The 20,625-nt window shown below is 69.3% G+C and overlaps 5 protein-coding genes across 9 annotated transcripts; 2 read left to right on the top strand and 3 right to left on the bottom strand.

The window, feature by feature from the left end:
• The first annotated feature begins 1,530 nt into the window (after nt 1–1,530).
• ADAMTS4 (ADAM metallopeptidase with thrombospondin type 1 motif 4) lies at nt 1,531–4,953 on the top strand. Its single transcript, XM_049805579.1, has 9 exons — nt 1,531–1,668; nt 2,201–2,524; nt 2,790–2,922; nt 3,006–3,176; nt 3,261–3,547; nt 3,643–3,829; nt 3,946–4,121; nt 4,193–4,368; nt 4,460–4,953. Exons 1-9 carry the CDS (start codon nt 1,531–1,533, stop codon nt 4,866–4,868), a joined length of 2,001 nt encoding a protein of 666 aa, XP_049661536.1. The 3' UTR covers nt 4,869–4,953.
• A 450-nt stretch (nt 4,954–5,403) lies between these two features.
• On the bottom strand, nt 5,404–8,483 carry LOC126041267 (palmitoyltransferase ZDHHC3-like). 3 transcript variants are annotated; one of them, XM_049806691.1, is made up of 9 exons: nt 7,888–8,483; nt 7,591–7,679; nt 7,306–7,379; nt 7,062–7,177; nt 6,858–6,919; nt 6,484–6,598; nt 6,221–6,293; nt 5,977–6,106; nt 5,404–5,895 (listed from the first exon to the last, which is right to left on the bottom strand). In XM_049806691.1, exons 1-9 carry the CDS (start codon nt 8,019–8,021, stop codon nt 5,804–5,806), a joined length of 885 nt encoding a protein of 294 aa, XP_049662648.1. In that variant the 5' UTR covers nt 8,022–8,483; the 3' UTR covers nt 5,404–5,803. The 3 variants fall into 3 exon arrangements, with proteins under 3 accessions (XP_049662648.1, XP_049662651.1, XP_049662650.1); XM_049806694.1 differs by having other exon boundaries at nt 6,484–6,574; XM_049806693.1 differs by having other exon boundaries at nt 7,062–7,174.
• Nucleotides 8,484–8,583: 100 nt separating this feature from the next.
• Nucleotides 8,584–11,621, top strand: B4GALT3 (beta-1,4-galactosyltransferase 3). Of its 2 annotated transcripts, XM_049805668.1 has the most exons (7): nt 8,588–8,722; nt 8,807–9,147; nt 9,625–9,860; nt 9,936–10,126; nt 10,209–10,331; nt 10,534–10,638; nt 10,718–11,621. In XM_049805668.1, the coding sequence occupies exons 2-7, from the start codon at nt 8,892–8,894 to the stop codon at nt 11,211–11,213; spliced, it is 1,407 nt and encodes a 468-aa protein (XP_049661625.1). In that variant the 5' UTR covers nt 8,588–8,722; nt 8,807–8,891; the 3' UTR covers nt 11,214–11,621. The 2 variants fall into 2 exon arrangements, with proteins under 2 accessions (XP_049661624.1, XP_049661625.1); XM_049805667.1 differs by having other exon boundaries at nt 8,584–8,722; nt 9,625–10,126.
• On the bottom strand, nt 11,610–14,609 carry PPOX (protoporphyrinogen oxidase). Its single transcript, XM_049805669.1, has 12 exons — nt 14,373–14,609; nt 14,121–14,255; nt 13,510–13,625; nt 13,305–13,437; nt 13,066–13,210; nt 12,788–12,978; nt 12,647–12,707; nt 12,434–12,552; nt 12,237–12,350; nt 12,012–12,161; nt 11,880–11,922; nt 11,610–11,806 (listed from the first exon to the last, which is right to left on the bottom strand). Exons 1-12 carry the CDS (start codon nt 14,457–14,459, stop codon nt 11,670–11,672), a joined length of 1,431 nt encoding a protein of 476 aa, XP_049661626.1. The 5' UTR covers nt 14,460–14,609; the 3' UTR covers nt 11,610–11,669.
• A 536-nt stretch (nt 14,610–15,145) lies between these two features.
• Nucleotides 15,146–20,552, bottom strand: USP21 (ubiquitin specific peptidase 21). Of its 2 annotated transcripts, XM_049805665.1 has the most exons (14): nt 20,445–20,552; nt 19,334–19,418; nt 18,459–19,260; nt 17,442–17,501; nt 17,053–17,176; nt 16,848–16,959; nt 16,609–16,746; nt 16,464–16,528; nt 16,266–16,369; nt 16,095–16,181; nt 15,936–16,014; nt 15,674–15,781; nt 15,480–15,594; nt 15,146–15,387 (listed from the first exon to the last, which is right to left on the bottom strand). In XM_049805665.1, exons 2-14 carry the CDS (start codon nt 19,405–19,407, stop codon nt 15,297–15,299), a joined length of 1,959 nt encoding a protein of 652 aa, XP_049661622.1. In that variant the 5' UTR covers nt 19,408–19,418; nt 20,445–20,552; the 3' UTR covers nt 15,146–15,296. The 2 variants fall into 2 exon arrangements, with proteins under 2 accessions (XP_049661622.1, XP_049661623.1); XM_049805666.1 differs by lacking the exon at nt 19,334–19,418 and having other exon boundaries at nt 20,445–20,520.
• Between the last annotated feature and the right edge of the window lie 73 nt (nt 20,553–20,625).

Here is a 20,625-nt window from a genome sequence, read left to right as displayed (position 1 = left end):
AGGCTGAGCCAGGAGGAGCCTCCCATGCTGAACCCCTGCCAGCACCCAAGGGTGCCCCACGGCCCGGACCCCAGACCTGTGGGGGATGCTGAAGCCAGCAGATGCCAGAGGTGTCGGATGTTGCTCGTGGCAGATGCCAGAGGAGGCGGATGTCGGCCAGAGCAGATGTCAGCTCCCAGGGATGCCGGCTGTGCCGGATGCCAGAGCCGCAGCCCATGGGATGCCGGCTGTGGCGGATGCTGACTGTGGCAGATGCTGCTGCCCAGCGGATGCTGCATGTACAGGCTGCCAGCCACGGCAGGTACCCAGGCTGTGGTGGGCTCCGTGCCCCGCTGGTGGCACCGTTCCTGGGCACAGGTGGGTGCCAGGCAGGTGCTGTCCCAGCTAGGCCCGGCTGTGGTGCCAGTGGGGTCCCATGGATGCAGCCGAGCACCGCTGCGGTGCTGGTACAGAGGCCCTTTGTGCAGCGGCGCCGGGTGCTGCCGGCTCCCTTTGTGCAGGGCCGCGTCACCCTGTTGTTCTCCCGGGGACGGCGGGGATGGCACTGGCACCAGCACCCACACGGCAGCACCCAGTGCCACACAGGGCACCCCCAGACAGGGGTGCTGGGGGGTGACGGGGCAGGAAGGGTGGCAGGGTCCAGCCCCCCATTCCGAGAAAGGAGGAAGCAGGATGCAGGCCATGTCCTGCCTGGCCGGGCTGGGGGCCAGGAGGTGACTCGGAGTGTGTGACACAGCGGGTGGCCCTGCTGGGAAGTGTGGACACAGGGAGGGGACGGAGGGGCTGAGGCTGGACGCGCTGTGATGGAGGGAACAGGGAGGGGTGAGGAGGAGGAGGAGGGATGAAGGAGACAGGCAGGGATGGGGGTGGGGGTGGAACAGTGGGGTATTAGGGGGCAGAGGGTGCTGCAGGGTGGGGGAGCACCCTGGGATGTCCCCAGCCCTGTGCTCACCCCGGGCACACCACGGTCACCCCTGGCAGGCACCCACACTGACCCCAGTGAGGGGATCCCAGTGCAGGGGTCTGGGCGAGGGGCTCTTGGCGAGGGGATGCTGGTGCGGGGGTCCCGGCAAGGGGATCCTGGTGAGGGGGTCCCGGTGCGGGTGTCCCAGCGAAGAGGTCCCAGCGAGGGGATGCTGGCGAGGGCATCCCGGTGAGGGGGTCCCGGTGCGGGTGTCCCAGCGAAGAGGTCCCAGCGAGGGGATGCTGGCGAGGGCATCCCTGTGCGGGGGTCCCAGCGAGGTGGAGGAGTCTGGGCGAGGGCGTCCTGGCGAGGGGATGCCGGTGCGGGGGTCGCGGCAAGGGGATCCCGGTGCGGGGCATCCCCCGGCCCGGCCCTGCTCCCGGGGGACCAGGCTCTGCCTTCCCGGAACGGCCCCCCACACCCCCCCGCCGCCGGGGCAGCCCCGCTCCGCCCCGCCCGCCCGGGGCCGCCTCTCCCCCCCCGTTAAAAGGCGCGGGCAGAGCCGGCGGGACCCACTGTCGCCTCCCGCTGTCGCGGTGTCGCGGTGGTGTCGCGGTGCCCGGGCCATGCGCCGCGCGCTCCTGGCGCTCCTGGTCGCTGCTGTCGCCATCGTCGGGGCCGCCCCTGGTCCCGCGTGTCCCGTCACGGCACCGGACGAAGCCGGGACACGGTCCCGCGTGGGGCCGGCCCCGAGGAGAGCCAAGGTACGGCCGGACCAGGACACGGCGGACCGGGATGGGCTGGGATGGGCTGGGACAAGGATGGACAAAGATGGACCGGGACATACCAGACCGGGGTGGACCGGGCCGGGCCGGGATGGGCCGGGCCAAGGATGGACAAGGATGGATGGGGACACACCGGACCGGGACAGGACGGGACTGATCGGGATGGGCTAGGACCGGGATACAGCGGACCTAGACGGGCTGGGCCAGGGGCGGGCCAGGCCGGGCTTCCCCTCCGCCTCCCGGGGCACCGCCGGGACCAGCCCCGAGGGGGCGACCGGGGCCACAGGCGGCCGGGACCCCGCGGGGTGAGGGTGGGGGGGAACAGGGGACGGGGGTGGCGCTGGTACCGAGCCCACAGACACCGGGGTGCACTGAGCTGGCATGGGCACGGTGCCGGGGGGCACCGGCAGGGACGTGCACGGTGCTGGAGGGCACCGGCACGGGGTGGGTGGGGGGTGCTGGGGGGCACCGGGATGCCGGTCCCCTGCCCCAGCGCCCCGCTTCCCCGCAGCGCTTCGCCTCGGTGCCGCGGTACGTGGAGATGCTGGTGGTGGCGGACGAGTCAATGGCCCAGTTCCATGGCGCCGGGCTCCGGCGGTACCTGCTGACGGTGCTGGCGGCGGCCGCCCGGTCCTTCCGGCACAGTAGTCTGGGCAACGCGGTGGAGCTGCGGGTGACGCGGCTGGTGGTGCTGGGCCAGGGCACCCCTGGGCCCCCCACCACCCCCAACGCTGCCCAGATGCTTCGCAACTTCTGCCAGTGGCAGAAGGGGCTCAACGTCCCCGACGAGGACAGTCCCCTCCACTTTGACACCGCCATCCTCTTCACACGGCAGGTGCGTGGGGGGTGACAGCTGGGGGGGGTTGCTGGGGTCTCCGGGAGTGCTGCAGGGCTGTTTGGGGTCCCTGCAGGGTGGTTGGGAGCTTGCAGGGTCCCTGGGTGTCCCCCAAGGTGTTTGGGTGCTGGCCGAGCCCCTGGGTTGTCCACGGGTTTCAGGGCTGGTGGGGTCCCTGGGGCCCATCCCAGGGAGTTTGGGTGCTGGCTGGGTTTGGAGGTGTCCCCAAGACCCCCCCACACACACACCCCCTGCCTGCCACCAGGACCTGTGTGGGGCAGCCACCTGCGACACACTGGGCATGGCCGATGTGGGCACCATCTGTGACCCCGAGCGGAGCTGCGCCATCGTGGAGGACGACGGGCTGCAGTCGGCATTCACGGCCGCACACGAGCTGGGTGAGCAGCAGGAGCCCACGGGGCGGCGGGGCGTTTCCACCCGTGATTCCCGCTAGGGCTGACACCACCATCCCCCGGCACAGGCCACATCTTCAACATGCTGCATGACACCTCCCAGCCCTGCCGGGAGCTGAACAGCCGCTCTGGAGCCACCCGCCGCGTGATGGCTCCTGTCCTCTCCTCGCTGGAGCCTGGTGAGATGTGGTCCCCATGCAGCGCCCACTTCATCACTGACTTCTTGGACAATGGCCATGGTACGACCCGGCACAGGTGGTCTCAGTGCAGGGGGTCCCAATACCCTCAAGGACCCCTGGTGCAGCGGTGCTGTGTCCCCGCAGGTCAATGCCTACTAGACAAGCCTTCAGAGTGGCTGCAGCTGCCCTCGGTGCTGCCAGGCAGCATCTACCCGGTGCTGCGGCAATGCCAGCTTGCCTTTGGGCCCGACTCACGGCACTGCGGTGACCTGCAGCCGCCCTGCGCCTCGCTGTGGTGCACCGGCCGTGTCAGCGGCCGCTCCGTCTGCCAGACGAAGCACTTCCCCTGGGCTGACGGCACTCCATGCGCGCCGGGCAGAGTCTGCATGGATGGGCTCTGTGTCGGCATCAGCCACATGCAGAAGCTCACCGTGAGTCCCAGTGGGGCAGCGTGGGGTGGGTGGTGGGGTGGGCACCACCTGCCAGTCGCGGGGTTTGACCCCCCCATTGCATTTTCTGGCTGCAGACACCTGTGGATGGCGGCTGGGGACCATGGGGACCGTGGGGTGGGTGCTCACGGACCTGCGGTGGTGGCGTCCAGCTCTCCCACCGCAACTGCACTGCGCCAACACCTCGCCACGGTGGCCAGTACTGTGAGGGCAAGCGCACCCGCTTTCAGTCCTGCAACGTGGAAGAGTGTCCTGGCAGCACCCGTGAGTGGGGCTGGCGGGGGTGGGGGAGAGCAGGGTTATCACTGGTCCCCAGCATGGGCTGTGCGGGTGGCTGGGGGCTGCCGCCAGTGCTGACTGTGCCCCACTGCTGCCAGCAGCCCTCACCTTCCGGGAGGAGCAATGTGCCACCTACAACCATCGCCCCGACCTTGTCAGGGGGCTCCTGGCCCCCCAGGACTGGGTGCCACGCTACAGCGGTGTCTCCGAACAGGACCAGTGTAAGCTGATCTGCCAGTCCCAAACCCTGGGCTACTACCACGTGCTGCAGCCGAGGGTGAGTGTCCCCTAACCTGCCGGGCGCCCCAGGATGCCTCCGGCAGGTGCTGAGACTGTGCTGTGCCGCAGGTGGCTGACGGGACACCCTGCTCGCCTGAGAGCACAGGGGTGTGTGTGCAGGGTCGCTGCATCCCCGCTGGTTGTGACCGCATCATCGGCTCCAAGAAGAAGTTTGATAAATGCATGACGTGTGGCGGTGACGGCTCTGGCTGCACCAAGGTCTATGGCTCCTTCACCAAACCCCAGTAAGCACCTCAGCGGTGGTGGGGGGGTGGGGGGGATGCCACCCGTGGGCTGCCATCATCCCCCCACCTCCAACCCCGCTGTGCCCTGCAGCTATGGCTACAACGACGTGGTGACCATCCCCGCGGGTGCCACACACCTCCTGGTCCGGCAGATCTCAGCAGCGGGCAGCGAGGACATCTTCCTGGCACTGCGGCGGCCGGCCGGTGGCTCCCTGCTCAATGGTGGCTACGTCCTGGTGCCCTCCCCGACTGATGTGGTGCTGGCAGGCGGCGTGACCCTGCGCTACAGCGGTGCCACAGCAGCCACCGAGACGCTGACAGGCCGGGGGCCACTGCGTGAACCGCTGGTGCTGCAGGTGCTAGTGGTGGACGAGCAGCACCCACCGCGCTTGAAATACAGCTTCTTCGTGCCCCGGGCACAGAGACACCGGTCGGCAGCCTGGGAGAAGCAGAAAGCTGAGATCCTGGAGATCCTCAGGAGCCGCCAGCGACACAAGTAGCGGCATGAGCCTGGCTGGGACGTGGCTCTGCCAGAGTGATCCCAGCGGCCACTGCAGCGCCTATTTATATGGTTATTTATTGCCCACCAGGAGCGGGGGCACCGTCCATGGGATGGCATTTGGCAGCCTCTCAGCAAAGCCCTGGCGGGCTCATGCCATGCATGGGACCAGCCCCAGTGCAGGTAACCACATCTACCTCAGCCCCTCCATGGGCAGAGTGGGGTGACCCCCTGGGCAGGCCCCAGGGCCGCCCCCTCCCCAGCTGCAGCCCCCCCCCGCCGGCACAGCCACCCAGCTGTAAATTATTGCAGTGCCGTTATTTAAAGCTATTTATGGAGCCAGCTAGCATGGTGTGTGGTGATTGGCATGGTGGTGCCAGGCACCGCAACATCCCTTGGGCGCAGCTGCTTTAACTCTCCGTTACTGCTCCCAGCCCAGTCCCAGCATCTTTCCCTGGTGTCTTTTCCCCCACCCCAGGGTGCCACCAGCGCTCCCCAAGAACAGGCCACCACCAGCCTTGCCCAGAAAGGGACTTTATTGGGTGCCTCCTCCTGGCTGTGTGCAGCCCCCCAGGGTGGCCAGAGGTCTGTACCCGTCTCTCGAGATGGCAGCCAGAGCTGCTGGCACACAGGACCCTGCTGCCAGCCTGCTCTGAGACATCCCAGGGTGGAGAATCCTACCCCGCTCCTACCCCCCAGGGACAGGGGGGCCAGGCACCCACTGTGCCGGAAAGCCCCAGGAGCTCACTGCTGCACCGGCTTAGTGCTGCTGGAGAGATGCCCTGGCTTTAGGGGCAGCCAATTCACCCCTGGGTGGGCAGAGGGTTCACGTGGCCGGGCACGGAGGCAGTGAAGCTCAGTCACGGCTTCGCATCCTGGCACAAAGCTGTCATCGGTGTGTTTCCAGCATCCTCTCACGTGCCAAGTACAGGGAGCTCAGACATAGCGGCTGGGCAGGGGGCTGTACATGGGACCCGTGCCTGGGGCGGTGCTGCAGCTCCAGGGGAAGAGCCAGCAGAGCACGAAACCTGGCCAGAGGGAAGGGGAGAGGCATGAACCACGCTGGGATCCCTGGCCCCAGCCCCACAAAACTCCCCAGCCCTACACACCTCGCCCAAACACCTCCCGCAGCAGCACCAGTTTGGGTTTCAGGGGACGTGGCCCCTCCCGGTTCATCTCCTTCAACCCCCGATTGCGGAGCTGCTCTAGGGGCGTCTTGTCCGTGATGATCGACATGACCTGGGGGTGACGGGGTTGTCACTGCCAGCACACAGCCACCCCTACTCATGCCGGTGCACACCCCCATCCCCGGCTCGTGCCTGTGCTCCTGGCCACCACCTCTGCCCCACTAACCTGATCATAAAACACGATGGTGACAAAGGCTCCGAAGAAGAGGGACTCCAGCAGCAAGATAATGCAGTGAGCCCTGGGAAGGCAGGTGTGGGTCAGAGTGGGGCCAGGGGCTGGAGTCGACGTGGGGCAGCCCAGAGCCCATCCCTGCTGCGCCCCGGGCAGGCCCAGGGTCCCGACACAGCGCCACCACCCTGGCCCTCCCCTCCTGTTGCAAGCTCCTCCACAGAGGAGGGAGACAGGACCCCCACACTGCCCCCACTCACGTCTGGACATGGTTGTTGGTAACGTCTCCTCCCGCTGCCATCCCTGCTGGGCTCCTGCCTGCTGGTCCCAGCCAGGCGGCCAGCACCAGCCCTGCAGCGTAAAGACTAGCCAGCCCTGGCACAGAGCAAGCAGTGAGTGTGTGGGCAGCAAGCACCCTCCCCAACCCACATCACATCCCCCCAGAGCTGCCTGCTGCCATGGGGCTGGGCACCCCAACAGGCCCCTGGGAGCCCCCAGCCTCATCAGGCCATCCCCAGGAGTGGGTGGGTGTCACCCAGCCCTGCACCCACCCCATCACCCACCTCCTGCCCACAAGAAGCCCCAGGAGTGGGGCTACCTCACAGGGAATGGGGACCCCCGCACGAGCACTCACCAGCGTAGAAGAGGAACTGTATGAAGTATTTCTGGTTTAACTCCCCGACGCAGTTGTTGATCCTATGGATGGATAGACAGACGGGTGATGGGTGTCTTGCTGTCCCTGGTCCCCTCTCGGAGCACTCTCCGGTGCCCAGGGACTGGAACAAGCCGTGGCAGAGCCCCTCGTGCCCCGGCACGGGACCGTGCCGAAGGTGCCTACCAGGGGCAGTGGTGGTCCATGCGGCGCACGCAGCGGTGGCAGATGCGGCAGTGGTGGGCGCGAGGCGGTCGGTATGCCTCACAGCGGTCACACACCGTCCAGTCCTCCTGGCTCTGCTGGGACGGTGCTCAGTGGGGACCGGACGCCAGGGTCGCTCCCGGCTAAGCGGGGCTGCAGCGCAGCCCCTCACCCCCATCTCGCCCCACCGGACCCCCCGGCCGCCCCCTCGGCTCCCCGGCCTCACCCGCTCGGGCTTCCGCGGGGCCCCACTGCGCAGGTCGGAGAAGTCGATGGCGGTGTCGGGGAGGGGAACTACGCCTGGGGGGGGGGGCGGCGGAGAGGGGGGGGGGGGTAAGGTGAGCACCCCCCTCGCCGGGACGCAACGGCACAGCCACCCCCGCAGCGGGGCGCCGAACAGCCGCTCCCCCCGCGGTACCCAGACGGTGCACGGGGGATGCCCGGCCCTGGCGCTCCGCGGGGATCTGGGGCGGGGCGGGAAGGGGGGGGCCGGTCGGAGGCGGGCGCTCACCGGGGTCGGCGAGGACGGCGCGGGCGTGGCAGGCCAGGAGCAGCAGGACGATGAGGTTGAAGGCGGCAGCGTGGAAAGGGCACCAGGGGCTGCGGGGAAGAGGGGGCGCGGGGTCAGGGCAGCACGGCGGGGCCGGTGCCCGGGGACCCCCCGGGGACGGGGACGCCACCGGCCCAGCAGCCCCGGGTATCCAGTGCCCGGGGGAACCACACACTCCCGGGGGGAAACCCCGGGGCCGCGGGGAGGGTACACGCGCCGCCGCCCCCCCGAGGGCCCCCCCCCGGTTCCCGGTGGCACCTGCCGCGCAGGGCGGGCTGCGGCAGGACGTGGGCCAGCACGGCGTAGTCGGCGTAGCCCACGCCGAGGTAGGTGAGCAGCGGGCAGAGGGCGCCGCACGGGTCCCGCCCGCACCGCCCGGCCGCCGCCGCCATGACACCCCCGCCGCCGCGCCCCTTCCGGCTCGCGCGCCGCTCCCAATCGAAGTGCGCTCCGGCCGTGACGTCGATAGCAGGGGCGGGACCAACTATCGCGGAAGGGGGTGCGGTGGCGTGCGCGGTTGCCGCGGCAACGGGGCGGGGGAGGAGCTAGAGGTGCACACGCCCCTTTGGGCGGCCCACGAGGAGCCCCGCCCCTTGTCGCCGGCTCGGGCTCCCCCGGGTCCCGCCGCCCGTCACCCAGCCGGCGCCCCGGGATCCCGCAGCACCCCCCCCCCCCGGCGCCCGCCTCCCCTCCCGGCCACTCGTCCGGGCTCCCCCTGTCCCCCCCAGCACCCCGAGGGGCCCTCCGCCCGCTCCCCTCAAGGCCCGTGGGGCCGCGACCCCCTTTGCCACCCCCAGCCGTGACCCGCGAGTCCCAGCCTGCCCCAGGGACCTGGGTGCAGCACCCCGGCCCCTCCTGCCTGAGCGGGGCCCTATCCCCACCCTGACCCCGCCCTCTGACCCCGCCCGCCGGAACGGCCACCGGGGAGGGGACACGGGACGTGCTCCCGGACGGCCCCTTTAACACCTGTCACGTCAGGGAGGCTCCGCCCCCTCCCGTCACCACGGCCCACCCCGCGCGCTCGCTCTCTCTTTCCCCCTTCCAAGATGGCGGCGGCGGCCGGGCGGCACTGAGGCGTTCCCGCCGCCCGCAGGTACCGGGGCGGGGTCCGGGCGGGGGGGTCCGCGGCGTCCGGAGCTCCCCCCGCCGCGGGCCTGACCCTTCCCCTTCTCCGCAGCGCCCTGCGATGCGGCCCGGCCCCCTCGACGCCCCCAGCCGCCCCCGGTGATCCGGGCCCCCGGTGGTCCGGGCCGGGCCCCGCCATGCTGCGGCGGCTGCTGGAGCGGCCCTGCACGCTGGCCCTGCTGGTCGGCTGCCAGTTCGCCTTCGTCGCCTACTTCTCCCTGGGGGGGTTCCGCAACCTCACCTCCCTCTTCGGCCGCGCCGCCGGACCCGTCTTCGACTACTCCCGCACCCACGACGTCTACGCCAACCTCAGCCGGCTCCTGCCCCGCCAGCCCGTCCACCCCGACCCCGCGCAGCCCCTGCCCTTCTGCCCCGAGCGATCGCCCTTCCTCGGTGAGTGCGGGGCCGCCGCCCGCAGCCCCGCCCGGGCGCGGGGGAGGGGAGGGTTATGCCCGGCCCTGCCCGCGGTGGAGCCGCGAAAGCGGCCGTGGAGGGGAGTGTCCCGGGAGCTGTCGGGGCAGGGACTGGCCACCCCGCCCCGGGGGGAAGAACCGGCCCCTGCTCGGGGAAGGAGCGCCCCCCCCCCCCCCCGCCCTGGGGAAAGTGCTCCCCCCAGGGAAAACAACCGCCCCGGGGAAAGAACCGTGTCCCGTCCCCAACCCCCCCCCCCCCCCCCCCCCCCCCCGCCCCGTCCTGGGGGAAGAACCGGCCCTGCAGCTGCCAGCCCAGACTGACCAGCCGGGCAGGCAGGGCCTGTCTGGGGAGGCTCCCGAGGTTTGGGGCAGGGGGGAGCGGCCCCGGGGATCTGTGCTCCCCCTCGTGGGTGCTGTCCCCGCCACCCCACGCCAGCCCCCTGCCTCCCCCATGCAGTCGGCCCACTGACAGTGAGCTTCAGCCGGGTGCACACGCTGGAGCAGATCCAGGCGAAGAACCCGGCAGTGCGGGAGGGCGGCCGGTACCAACCCTCCACCTGTGAGTCCCGGTCCCGCACCGCCATCATCATCCCCCACCGCAACCGTGAGACCCACCTGGGCCACCTGCTCTACTACCTGCACCCCTTCCTGCAGCGTCAGCAGCTCCAGTACGGCATCTATGTCGTGCACCAGGTGAGTCCGGCAGGCGCCAGCGGCTTTGCCGGGCTTGTGCCAAGGGCCGCTGCTGCCAGCCCCCTCTCCCCACAGGCGGGCAACTCCACTTTCAACCGGGCCAAGCTGCTGAATGTGGGGGTGAAGGAGGCTCTGAAGGACGAGGAGTGGGACTGCCTCTTCCTCCATGATGTTGACCTCATCCCTGAGAATGACCACAACCTCTACATCTGCGACCCCTGGAACCCCAAACACGTCTCCATCGCCATGAATAAATTCGGATATAGGTGGGTGACTGCGGCTGGGAGTGAGCTGGGAGTGAGGGGACCAGCCCTGGCCCTGGCTCAGTGTCTGCCCCCGCTCTTGCAGCCTGCCATACCCCCAGTACTTTGGGGGGGTCTCAGCTCTCACCCCTGACCAGTACATGAAGATCAATGGCTTCCCCAACGAGTACTGGGGCTGGGGCGGTGAGGACGATGACATCGCCACCAGGTAGGATGCCACAAGGACCTGCTGGTCTCACTGTCCCCCGTGTTTGTGACCTGCTGGGAGGCACTGGCTGGTCGCCAGGCCCTGGGACACCGTTGCTGTGCAGGAAGAGCACACGGAGGCCATTGCCACCGCACTGGGGGGGGGACACAGGCAGCGTTCCCACGCCCTGGCACCTTCGGGTGACGCAGTGGCTCGTCCGCAGGGTGCGCCTGGCTGGCATGAAGATTGCCCGCCCACCCATCTCCATCGGCCACTACAAGATGGTGAAGCACAAGAGTGACAAAGGCAATGAAGAGAACCCCCACAGGTCAGGGGGCTGGCGAGGTGTGTGTGGGGGGCCAGTGGGGGGCTCAGCAATGATGCTCCCCTTCCCTTGTCCCTTCCAGGTTTGACCTACTGATCCGCACACAGCGGATGTGGACGCAGGATGGGATGAACTCCCTCACCTACACACTGCTGGCCAAGCACCTCCAACCCCTCTACACCAACCTCACGGTGGACATCGGGACAGACCCCCGCGCCGGCCGGGGCCGCAGGGGGCCAGTGCCGGGCCACGAGGGGCAGAGGTACCGCAGCAGCACCAGCCTCTTCCGGGAGGAGATGCTGCGCAAGCTGCCCCAGGATGCTGCGGGCTGGGGGGACCAGGGCCTGTCCTTGTCCCCCCGGCTGCCGACAGCCACCGCACAGCAGCCACTGGAAGGTAATGGCACCCAGGGCAGCGCCAGCCCCCCGCCGGCACCGGGGATCACACAGCACAGCCCTGAGGCTGCTGGGGAGGGTGATGCCCACCTGGGAAGCAGCACTGGTGTGGCTGTAACACAGGAGGAGGGGATGCTGCCTGCCCGTGGGGACAATCAGAGCCTGCCTCAAGGCACCCGCTAGCTGCTGGCCACTGTGGGCCCCAGATGGACTCTGTTCGCCACAACCTGGCGCTGGGAAGGGATCCCCATCATTTGTGGGGTTGGGGAGCTGCTGCTGGGCTGGTTGTGCTGTGGCTTTGGTGGAGAGACTGGGGGGAGCAGCAAGCCATGGGGGCAACTGCCCAGAGAGCTGCTGGCCGTGGGGCCGGTGCCTGGTACTAGGGGTCAGCCCTGGAAAGGGGTGCAGGGAGAGCCAGGGTCAGGGTGAGCTGGGACCCCAGGGGCTCGCCTGACTCAGTCTCCCTGCTGGCTATGGGTGCCTGAAGATGGTTGCAGGCTGCGCTACCGGTGCGCGGTTATTTATTCTATTTATGAGCTGCTCCCTGGACCTTTATAAGGGTTTTTCAATTAAAAAAACACTTTGTCCTACTGCCGTGGAGCTGCTGTGTGCCAGGAGGGGACGCAGGGACACTGGGGCTCAGCGCAGCTGCCCCAGCAGCTGCCCAACGGCCACTTTGGCACTGGCGATGCAGTCGTTGACGGAGACGCCGGTGTAGGAGGCCCCGATGAGGCTGAGGGGCAGCCGCTGCTCTGCCAGGAAGCGGTTGATGCGCTCTGCGAGGATGGGGGTGGGCAGTGGGCACCTCTGCGGGGGCCGGGGAACCCCCAGGACCCGGCCCCCTCTTACCTATGCGCTGCCAGTGGCCCAGCGTGTACTGGGGGATGCAGGCCTGGGGGACAGGGGGGAGCAGCCGGTGAGCCCTGTGGGACCCCCCCAGGACCCCCCTAGGCCCTGCTGCCCTGCAGTGCCATCACCCACCTGGTGCACCTTGACGATAGAGCGGGTCGGGGCAGGCTCCAGGCCCAGCTGCTCCCGCACGGCCACCTGTGCCCGCTGCAGCAGCAATGCCGGTGCCACCGCCACTGGGTCCCCAAAGCTCTGCCCGAACCAGGCGCCTCCCAGCATCACCTATACAGCACTGGTGGCACCGTTAGCCCCACCCAGATCATCCCTGTCCCCCCCACTCCATCCCCAGCTGCTCACCGTCAACCGCACCGAGGCGGCCCCTGTGCTGTTGTGCTGGGGGAAGGCCACCGAGTCGTAGACAATGCCCAGGAGGGAGGCGTCCTCGGAGGAGGGCACCAAGTGCCCGAAGCCCTGGGCAGGAGTGGGATGGGGTTACCTGTGGGTACTGGGGACACCCTTGGGCACCAGGGGACACCTGTGGGCACCGCTCTCACCGTAACGGGCAACGTGACACCCTCATACTGCAGGTTTACCACAGCCACTGACACGGCCGGGATGTGCCGCAGCTCCTGTGCCAGTGGCTCCGTCTCAGCAGGCAGCACCTCAGCCAGGGCTGGGAGGAGAGGGGACATCATGGGGGGGGATAATGCTGTCCTCCTCTCCCCTGCCCCGCAGGAACCCCGGCATCTGGGCACCCCAACCCCTACCTGCAGCCGGAAGGGCGCTGACCACATAGTCGGCCATCACAGTGCCATCTGCCAGGGTGAGCTGGGGGGAAGAAGAGTGGTGGAAGGGGGCAATGGGAAGAGAACCCAGGTGTCCTGGCACCCCCACCACCAGGGCCCTACCTGCCAGCGGCCGTCGGGGTGGCGGCGCAGGCGGTGCAGGGGCGCGTGGCAGCGCAGCTCGACACCGCGTGGGCGCAGGAAGGCTGCCAGGGCCTGGGCCAGGCTCTCCATCCCGCCCCGCAGCGACCACTGGCTCCAGCGCTCAGCCCGCGCCCGCTGGCTCAGCCCTGACTCGGCCCCGCGCTCCTTTCCTGCAGGTGACAATGCCGGTGTTCCCTCATGCCATAGTGATGGCATCGGGGTGTTCCCCCACCGTGTCCCTCCGGCCTGGCGCTCACCGGAGCCCAGCGCCAGCCCCAGCAGGACGGATCGCCGGCGCCGCTCGGCCTCAAAAAGTGCGGGAAAACAGGAGCGGATGCTCAGCGCTCGGCAGTCGCCGGCAAACACGCCCCGGCATAGGCTGTCCACGGCGATGTCGGCCACCTGCAGGGACATGGCAGGGTAAGGCTGGTCCCCGCCTGGCCCCTGCTGGGCCCTGATAAGTCCCTGGCACTATCGCCCCCACACAGACGCCCACCTCCTGGCCAAAGCGGCGATGCACGAAGGCGTGCACACTCTCATCAGGCTCTGTCCCGGCTGGCGCCAGCAGGTCCCGCACCCCGCTCCACAGCAGCGCCCGCGAGAATGGGGGCACTGGCCGCAGCAGGCCCCTGGGGACACCGAGGGCTCAGGGCAGGGTGGCCCACGGGTGGCACTGGGGTGGCACTGGGGCAGACACCTACCCCAGGCCCGAGGGCAGCTTGTGCAGGGCCCCGCCAGTGTAGAGGAAGCGATTCCTGGAAGCTGGGTGGTCCCCAGGGACGGGCAGGACGTCACCCTCCAGGCCGAGCTCGGAGACCTGCAGAGACATGGGCAGGACGGGGCGGGAGACGGGCACGGCGGAGGCCACAGGACCTGCCCTGGGGCAGCCTCAACCGGACCCTGGCACCCATGCAAGGACCCCCAGGCCCCAGCACCCACACAGGGACCCCCTCCAGACCCCCAGCACCCTGGACCAACCCAGGGACACCGCAAGACCCTAGCACCCACCCAGAGACCCTCTGGCACCCTTGCACCCTGCACCAGGGTCCCTCCGGATCACTGCACCCCTGGGACCCCTGAGCCCTTGTGCCCCCAGGGACCTAAAACACCCACCCAGGGGCCCTCCCCCAGACCTGAGCACCCACCCAGGGACACCCCCCCCCCCCCGAACTCCAGCACCCTGGAACTGGACTGTCAGAGGGGCCCTCCAGATGCCAGCACCCACCCAGGGACCCCTGACCCCAGCACCCTGCCCGAGACACCCCCTCCCCCAAGCCCCCGCACCCCGAACCAAGCCCCAGGTCCCCCCTACCATGTGGAGGGTGTCGGTGCCCACCACCCCGGCGGGGCGAATGCCCCTGGGCCCGTGCTCGAACACGGCCCCGTCGGCAGTGCGGGTGCTCTGCAGCCACCCCCCCAGGCGGGCGCTGGCCTCCAGCAGCAGCACCTGGGGACACCGCAGTCACCGTGGGGACACCGCGGCCGCCCCGGGGACACCGCGGCTGGGGATGCCGGCCCCCCCCGGGGGACAGCCCGGCCCCCGCGGGCTCGGGCCCGGGCTCACCTTGGGCGGGCGGGGGCCGCGGGCCAGGTGGTAGCAGGCGGCCAGGCCGCTGATGCCGCCCCCTACGACGGCCACGGTCGGCGGCATGAGGGATCTTGGCCGGGCGGGTCAGCGGGGGCGGGAGGCCGTGCTGAGCGCCAGGACACCGACACCCCCGGCCCCGGTCCCTCCCGCCCGCACCTCTCCCGGCGCCCGGGCCGAGAAGGCCCCGCCCCTTCTCCGCGAGTGAGGAGAGGGCGGGGCTAACGACGCGGCGTGCCAATGGCACGACCCTGTTCCCCGACGGACAGGCCCGGGGACCAGTCGCCGGCCCGCTACGGCGGCCGGGCAGGGCCATGCCGCGGCGCGGAACGGCCAGCGAGGTGTCCCGCTAGCGGTGGCCTACGCCCCGCCCCTCCAGCAATGAGCCCCGGCCCCGCAGCTTACCCGCCCGTGAGCTCTAGGCCCTCCCTTCCTGTAACAGACCCCGCCCCACCTGCCACTAGCCACGCCCCCCACGCAAAGCCCACCCCGGACCACACGGCAAGCCCCGCCTCTCCGCCATTAGACACGCCCCCGTGCATTAAACCCTGCCCTTGAAGCCGACCCACCCCACCGGTTCTAAACCCCCAACAGTCCTGCCCCTCCGCTCTTGCCCCGCCCCTCTGACTATAACCCCGCCCCCTGCCTCCAGCCCCGCCCCTCACACACTCCCCATCCCCAAGCGGAGCACCCAGCCCCAACCCTTCACACCACCGGACTTGGGCTTTTTGGTGTGGTTTTTTTTTTTAGTAAATTTATTCACAAAAGCCCCGCCCGGGGCAGCGTGGGCTGCGGCCCCCCGCCCTCCGCCCACATCCCGCCACAGGGGGCTGGGGGGCTGCAGCCTGGGCCCCGGGAGGCAGCAGCCCCCCACCTCGAGGGGCTGGGGGGGGCCAGGGCGGCTCAGGGCCTCCTGCCGGGGGGCTCCTCCAGCTCGTAGAAGAGGACGTAGCCCTCGCTGGACGGCACCTGGTTCTCGCTGATGGGCGAGACGCTGCGGCGGCACCCTCAGCCTGTGCCCGACCCGGCTGGGCAGGGGGGGCGCAAGGCCCCGGGCGAGGCGGGGGTTGGGTGGGGGGCACCTACCGGGAGTCGTTGTAGACACGCCAGCCAGCCGGGTCCCGGCAGAAGGCAGTGTAGTGGCCGTAGTGGACGCTGCCCGAGTGGTTGCAGAGGGCATAGAGGCTGTAGACAGGGCTGCCTGTGACGGGAGGCCAAGCTCAGCGCTGCCCTGGGGGATTGGCACTGCCCCACACCACCTGCCCCCCAACGCGCCTCACCCGCCTTCTCGCTGGCGAACTCCCGCAGGTTGAGCTGCTGCAGAGGGAAGTCCACGAAGACGGAGCACTTCTTGATGGAGTAGCGGGTAGTGGAGAACCGATTCAGGTCTGGGCAGCGTCAAGGAAAATGTGACCCCGAGCAGCTGGAGGGATGGCACCCCGCTCCTGGGGATGTCCTCCCACCCCTCTCCACGAGCACTAGCAGCTCCAGGGGTCCCAGCCCTCTCCCCTGGTCCCCCACCCTCCAGTCCCCAAAGGATACGGAGCACCAGGATGCGGGGGAAGCGCTGGATGGTCAGCTTCTTTGTGCTCCGCGTCCGTTGCCGGCACTTGTCGCAGACCTGCCGGTGGCATGGCCTTGGTGAGAGGGGGCTGGGGGTGCTGAGCTGGGGGTGCTGAGCTGCCAGCCCCACCCTCTTACTGGGGCATTCTCTGAGTCCAGCTCCTCCTCCTTGGTGAAGAGGCTGAAGCAGTCATGGAGCGAGACCTTCCCACCGGCAAAGCTTTTCTGCAGGGGTAGAGGGTCAGGTGAGGGGCCAGGGGGTGGCTGGGGGGGGATAGGGGTGGCCGGGGGGCTCCACCCCATCCCTACCTTTGGGATGGGCAGGGAGAGATCACAGAAGACCTCAAAGGTGGTGGAACGATAGCCACACGCCTGGCACTTGAGGCAGCTCTTCAGCTGTCCCACGAAGAGGTCTGGGGGTGAGGAGGGGTGTGAAGCCAGGTGGAGAGGGGCACCCTGAGGGGTTTAGGTGTCTGGGGGGAGTCATCCCCACCTGGCAGCACTCACCCACGATCTTGCTGTCCTCCCTCTCCAGGTATCGCTTCCACATCTGGTTGGCGCGTTCGTCATCACTGCGGGGAAAGGTGGTAGGTTGGGCTGCGTCCCTGCGGCCAGGGATCACCCCCCTCCCCAGGACCCCTCTCCCCCTCACCTCAGTGTCTCAGGGTCCTCCAGCGCAGGGGTCCGCCGGGCATCTGAGAGGATACTGGGGGTCCTGCGGCCCTTGCGGTTGATCTCCACGTGCAGCCGGTCCATGAAGAACTTGAGGAACTCCTGCGCGTCCTGCTGGCTGTGGAGGGATGGACCCATCGCGCCCACTGCTGCTCCCAGCCCCACAGGAGGCTGGGGAGCTGCCAGGGACCCCCTGGGGCGGGGGGGGCAAAGCCTCACCTGTATCCAGTGAAAGAAGGGACATATTTCTGAAAGATGGCCTTGAAGCGCCCAGGGTTGACAGCCTCGGAGGAGTCGGGGTGCCAGAGGGCAGCGATGACATCGGCGAAGGCTGTGGGGATGGGGGACATGCCGGGTGTCAGTGCCAGCAGGGTTTATGTAAGACCTGGGAGGGGCGATTAGCTGCAGAGGGCTCCTGTCCCACCTTCGGTGAGCTCCTGGGGGGCACGGGTGCCAGGGGGCTGCTCCTGCTGGAAGTCCCGGCGCAGGCAGTAGTCCCGCAGCGGCTTGGTGCTGCTCAGGCACTGCAGCACAGCGTTCATGAAGCACTGCCGAGAGAGTGTTGGGGATGTGGTGACGCCCTGTGGGGGGGACCCACCAAGCCTTGGTGTGTCCTCCACTGTCCCTCGTGCCCTTGACCGTACCCTGCTGCACTGCGGGGACCCCCAAGGGGCTGGGGGATCTCCAGGGAAGTGCCAGCCCCGGCAGGAGGGAACTGCTTTGTTAGAACCACTGCAAGCCCAGGGGGACCCCAGGTCCCTTAAGTACCCCAGGACATAGGGACAAGAGGGCTTGGGGGACGCGGGCACTTACCGTGTTGCCCAGGTTCCTGAGGCCGACGTGGCCTGAGCCCAGCAGCAGGGTGTGATGGGTCTGTGGGGACACAAAGGGACAGGAGTGAGACCCATCCGCACACAACAAACGCCTCCAGCCGCCCCTCGGCTTCCTATGGACAGACAGATGGACAGCCCCCCAGCCACAGAGACTTCACCTCGCCGCTGACGAGCAGCAGCCCCATGACAGCCGTGTGGACCACCGACTCAGAGATGTCAGTGCCACGGCCCTGCAGCTCCCGCTTGGTAACCAGGGTGCGGTGCAGCTTGCGCGGCAGCTCCACTAGCGTGGCTCCCTGCAGCCCTGGCATGGCTATGGCACTGCCCGGGTGCCAGGACGGGACTGCGGCACCAGCGTTGCTGGGCCCCCTCTGCCTCTCTAAGCCACAGCTCATTAGCTGATCCGATTTCCCCCAGCTATTCTGGGCCTTGCTGGAGGCTCATCTCGGGGGGATTAATTAGCGGGAGAGCCACCTCAGGGACAGTGGGTGCTCAGAGAACGGGGAGCAGAGGCAAACACACCCGCCTGCCTTGCACCATGCTGGTGAGGTGCAGGAGAGCGGTGCAGGGAGCAGGGCAGCCCGGTGGGGCCAGGGGCATGCCTCATGCCGCTGGTGCCAGATGCGCCGCGGGGGCCAAGCTGTGTCCCCGTCCCCCACCGGCGCAGGCCCAGCCCCAGGATTTCAGGGCACCTAATCCGCACACGTGTCCCAGGGTGAGCGGAGCACAGGGCCTGGCTGCTCCACGGGAAGAAGGTGGATGTGGAAACGGGCACGGTACTGGCTAGCCCCCAGCACCCCCGGAGCCGAGGGGACTCGACACTTTCGCAGTACGGGTCCCCCAGGAGGAACGCAGCAGGGAGAGGTGAGACCGGTACCACTGTGCCACCCCAGTGGTGTCACCAACCCCGATGGGAATGAAGCTGCTGCCCCCCAACCGGGTGCAACTTGGGGGTCAGGGCCTGTCCCACCAGCGGGACAAATCCCAAGGCTCTTACAGCTGCTGTCTTCTCCTCGGTCCTGCCGGCTGCCGGCGGTCTGCCCAGGGCAGGGCTGCCGGGCACCAGAACGTTGGGGCTGTGGGCGTATGGGGTGTCAGGGGCAGTACGAGTCCTCGGGCAGCCCTCGGGCCGGACAGAGAGCAGCGGGGTGGTGGGCTTCCCATCCAGCCCTGGGGAGACGTTGACCCTTCGGAGAGAGGAGCTCCTCCTGAGTGCCAGCGAGCTGGCGCTCAGCTGGTGGCCACAGTCTCTCAGCACCAGCCGGCTCAGCACTGCTGCCACGTCCTCAGCACGGCCACCACTGCTGCCCTGGCTCAGGTCTCCAATGCTGATGGATTTGGAGCGGGCCAGGTTGCTCCGCCGGCGCTCCGCTTCACGCCCCACCAGTGAGGCCCCGGCAGGCAGGGAGAAAGAGGTGCTGCCCGGCACGGTGCCCGCCTGCGGAGAGCCGGGCACCCGCACCGCGTGGTCTGCCTTAACAGGCCCCCGCCGGCATGCCGAGCCACGGAGAGCCTCCCCACGTTTTGAGGCCCGACCCCGGTCCAGCTCCAACTTCTTGCCGCGGTCGTCCAGCGGGCCAGGCCGGGGTGGCAGGAGGCGAAGCTTGGGGGCTGGGGAGAGCCCGTTGGCAGCGGCGGAGGCCAGGGTGGCAGCATGGCGCTCCTGGCTCAGGGCCCGGTGCCCGCTGGGCAGCTTGGCAGCAGCCTTGGGCTGGGAGGTGACAACGGTGTGGTCCCTGGCCCGGCCGACGCGGTGCTCCGAGGCTTGGGGCATTGTGGGGACGGTCGAGAGGGGAGCCCTGTGGGGAGAGGGACTGGGCTGATGCTGGCGGCACTGGGACGGTGTGCAGGGGCACCAGGGTGTGCACCCACCTCTCTTTCCGCGCCTCCTCCCGCCAGCACCACTCACAGCCCTCCGCAGTGAGTGGCTGGCCGGAGAGTCCCATTGGCAGGGGCCCTGTGGCACAAGAAGAGATGCTCTGGGTCACCAGATGGCACTGGGAGACAGCGTGGCCCTGGTGAGACCCCACAGCCCCCTTCACCCAGCTGCCATGGCACCAGCGGGAGGCGAGTGCTGTGCCACGCTCCCCGAGACGGCAGGTGAATCACAGGTGCTTGGCACCACCGGGAGCGGGTTCCTCCCACCCGCCCGCTCCAGGCTCTGCCGAAACACCGCTCAGAGTGCCCAGGCAACGAGGCGAGGTGAGGCAGCCATCTCCTGGTTCCTGCTCCATGGGGGCACCCGGCACCAGGGGGGTGCAGGCCCCACGCGGAGGCTGCCGGCACTCGACGCACCCTAAGAAGAGGCTCAGCAGCGATGGCTGTCCCCAGAGAGCGGCTGGAGTGGCTCTGGGGGGAGGGCTCAATCCCGGTGGGCCCTCGCCAGCTCGGATCCAGCAGGCAGGAAGGGAGGGATGGCGTTCCCACTGCGGGTGCAGCACCGGCGGGGGATGATGGCCGCGGTGCAGCCGTGGGGGCTGTAGGCACGGCGAGAGCCCCCAGCCCTCAGCTTGCCGGCCGGAGCGAAGGGCCCCGCGGGGTCAGCCGTGCCGACGGCAAAGGCCTGCGTTCCCCTCCCTGCCCGTCCCGTGCTCCGGGGACCCCCGCCCTGCCCGGCCCTGTCCCCTGCCGCATGGCCCATCCAGGCGCTGTCCCCTGCCCTGGACACCCCGCCACTGTCTCCTGCTCTGGCCACCCCCCTCTCCCCGGGCACCGTCCCCCACCCTACGGCCACCATTCCCCGCCCCCCCCCGGGGCCCCCCCGGGGCCCACCCCCTGCCCGGTACCGGGGAACACCATGGGGGTGGGTGTGGGGGGGGGGGACACGACACGACGACGACGACGACACACACCGATGCCCCCCCCCCCGGCCTCACTGCCCGCCCCTCCCCGCAGAGCCCCTTCCCCTCCTGCCAACCCCCTCCCGCGCCCCCCCGGTGCCCCCCCACCGCGTCGGGGCTGCCGCCCGCCGCCGTCGCCGCACCTCCCGCGGGCCGCCATGGCAACAACTCCCGCAGCACCCGCCGCCATCTTTGTTCCTCCCACCCGACGCCCCGCCCCCGATAGCCTCAAGCACCGCACTGCGCCTGCGCTGAAGCTGCGCCACGCCCCCACCACACGCCTCCGCGTCGCTATGGAGACCGAGCGGCGTCCTGCCCGCCCGC

This window comes from Accipiter gentilis, chromosome 7 (genome assembly GCF_929443795.1).
Source record: "Accipiter gentilis chromosome 7, bAccGen1.1, whole genome shotgun sequence".
NCBI lineage: Eukaryota > Metazoa > Chordata > Aves > Accipitriformes > Accipitridae > Astur > Astur gentilis.
The sequence above is the reverse complement of the archived record's forward strand: the minus strand, read 5'-3'. Positions and strand labels throughout refer to the sequence as shown.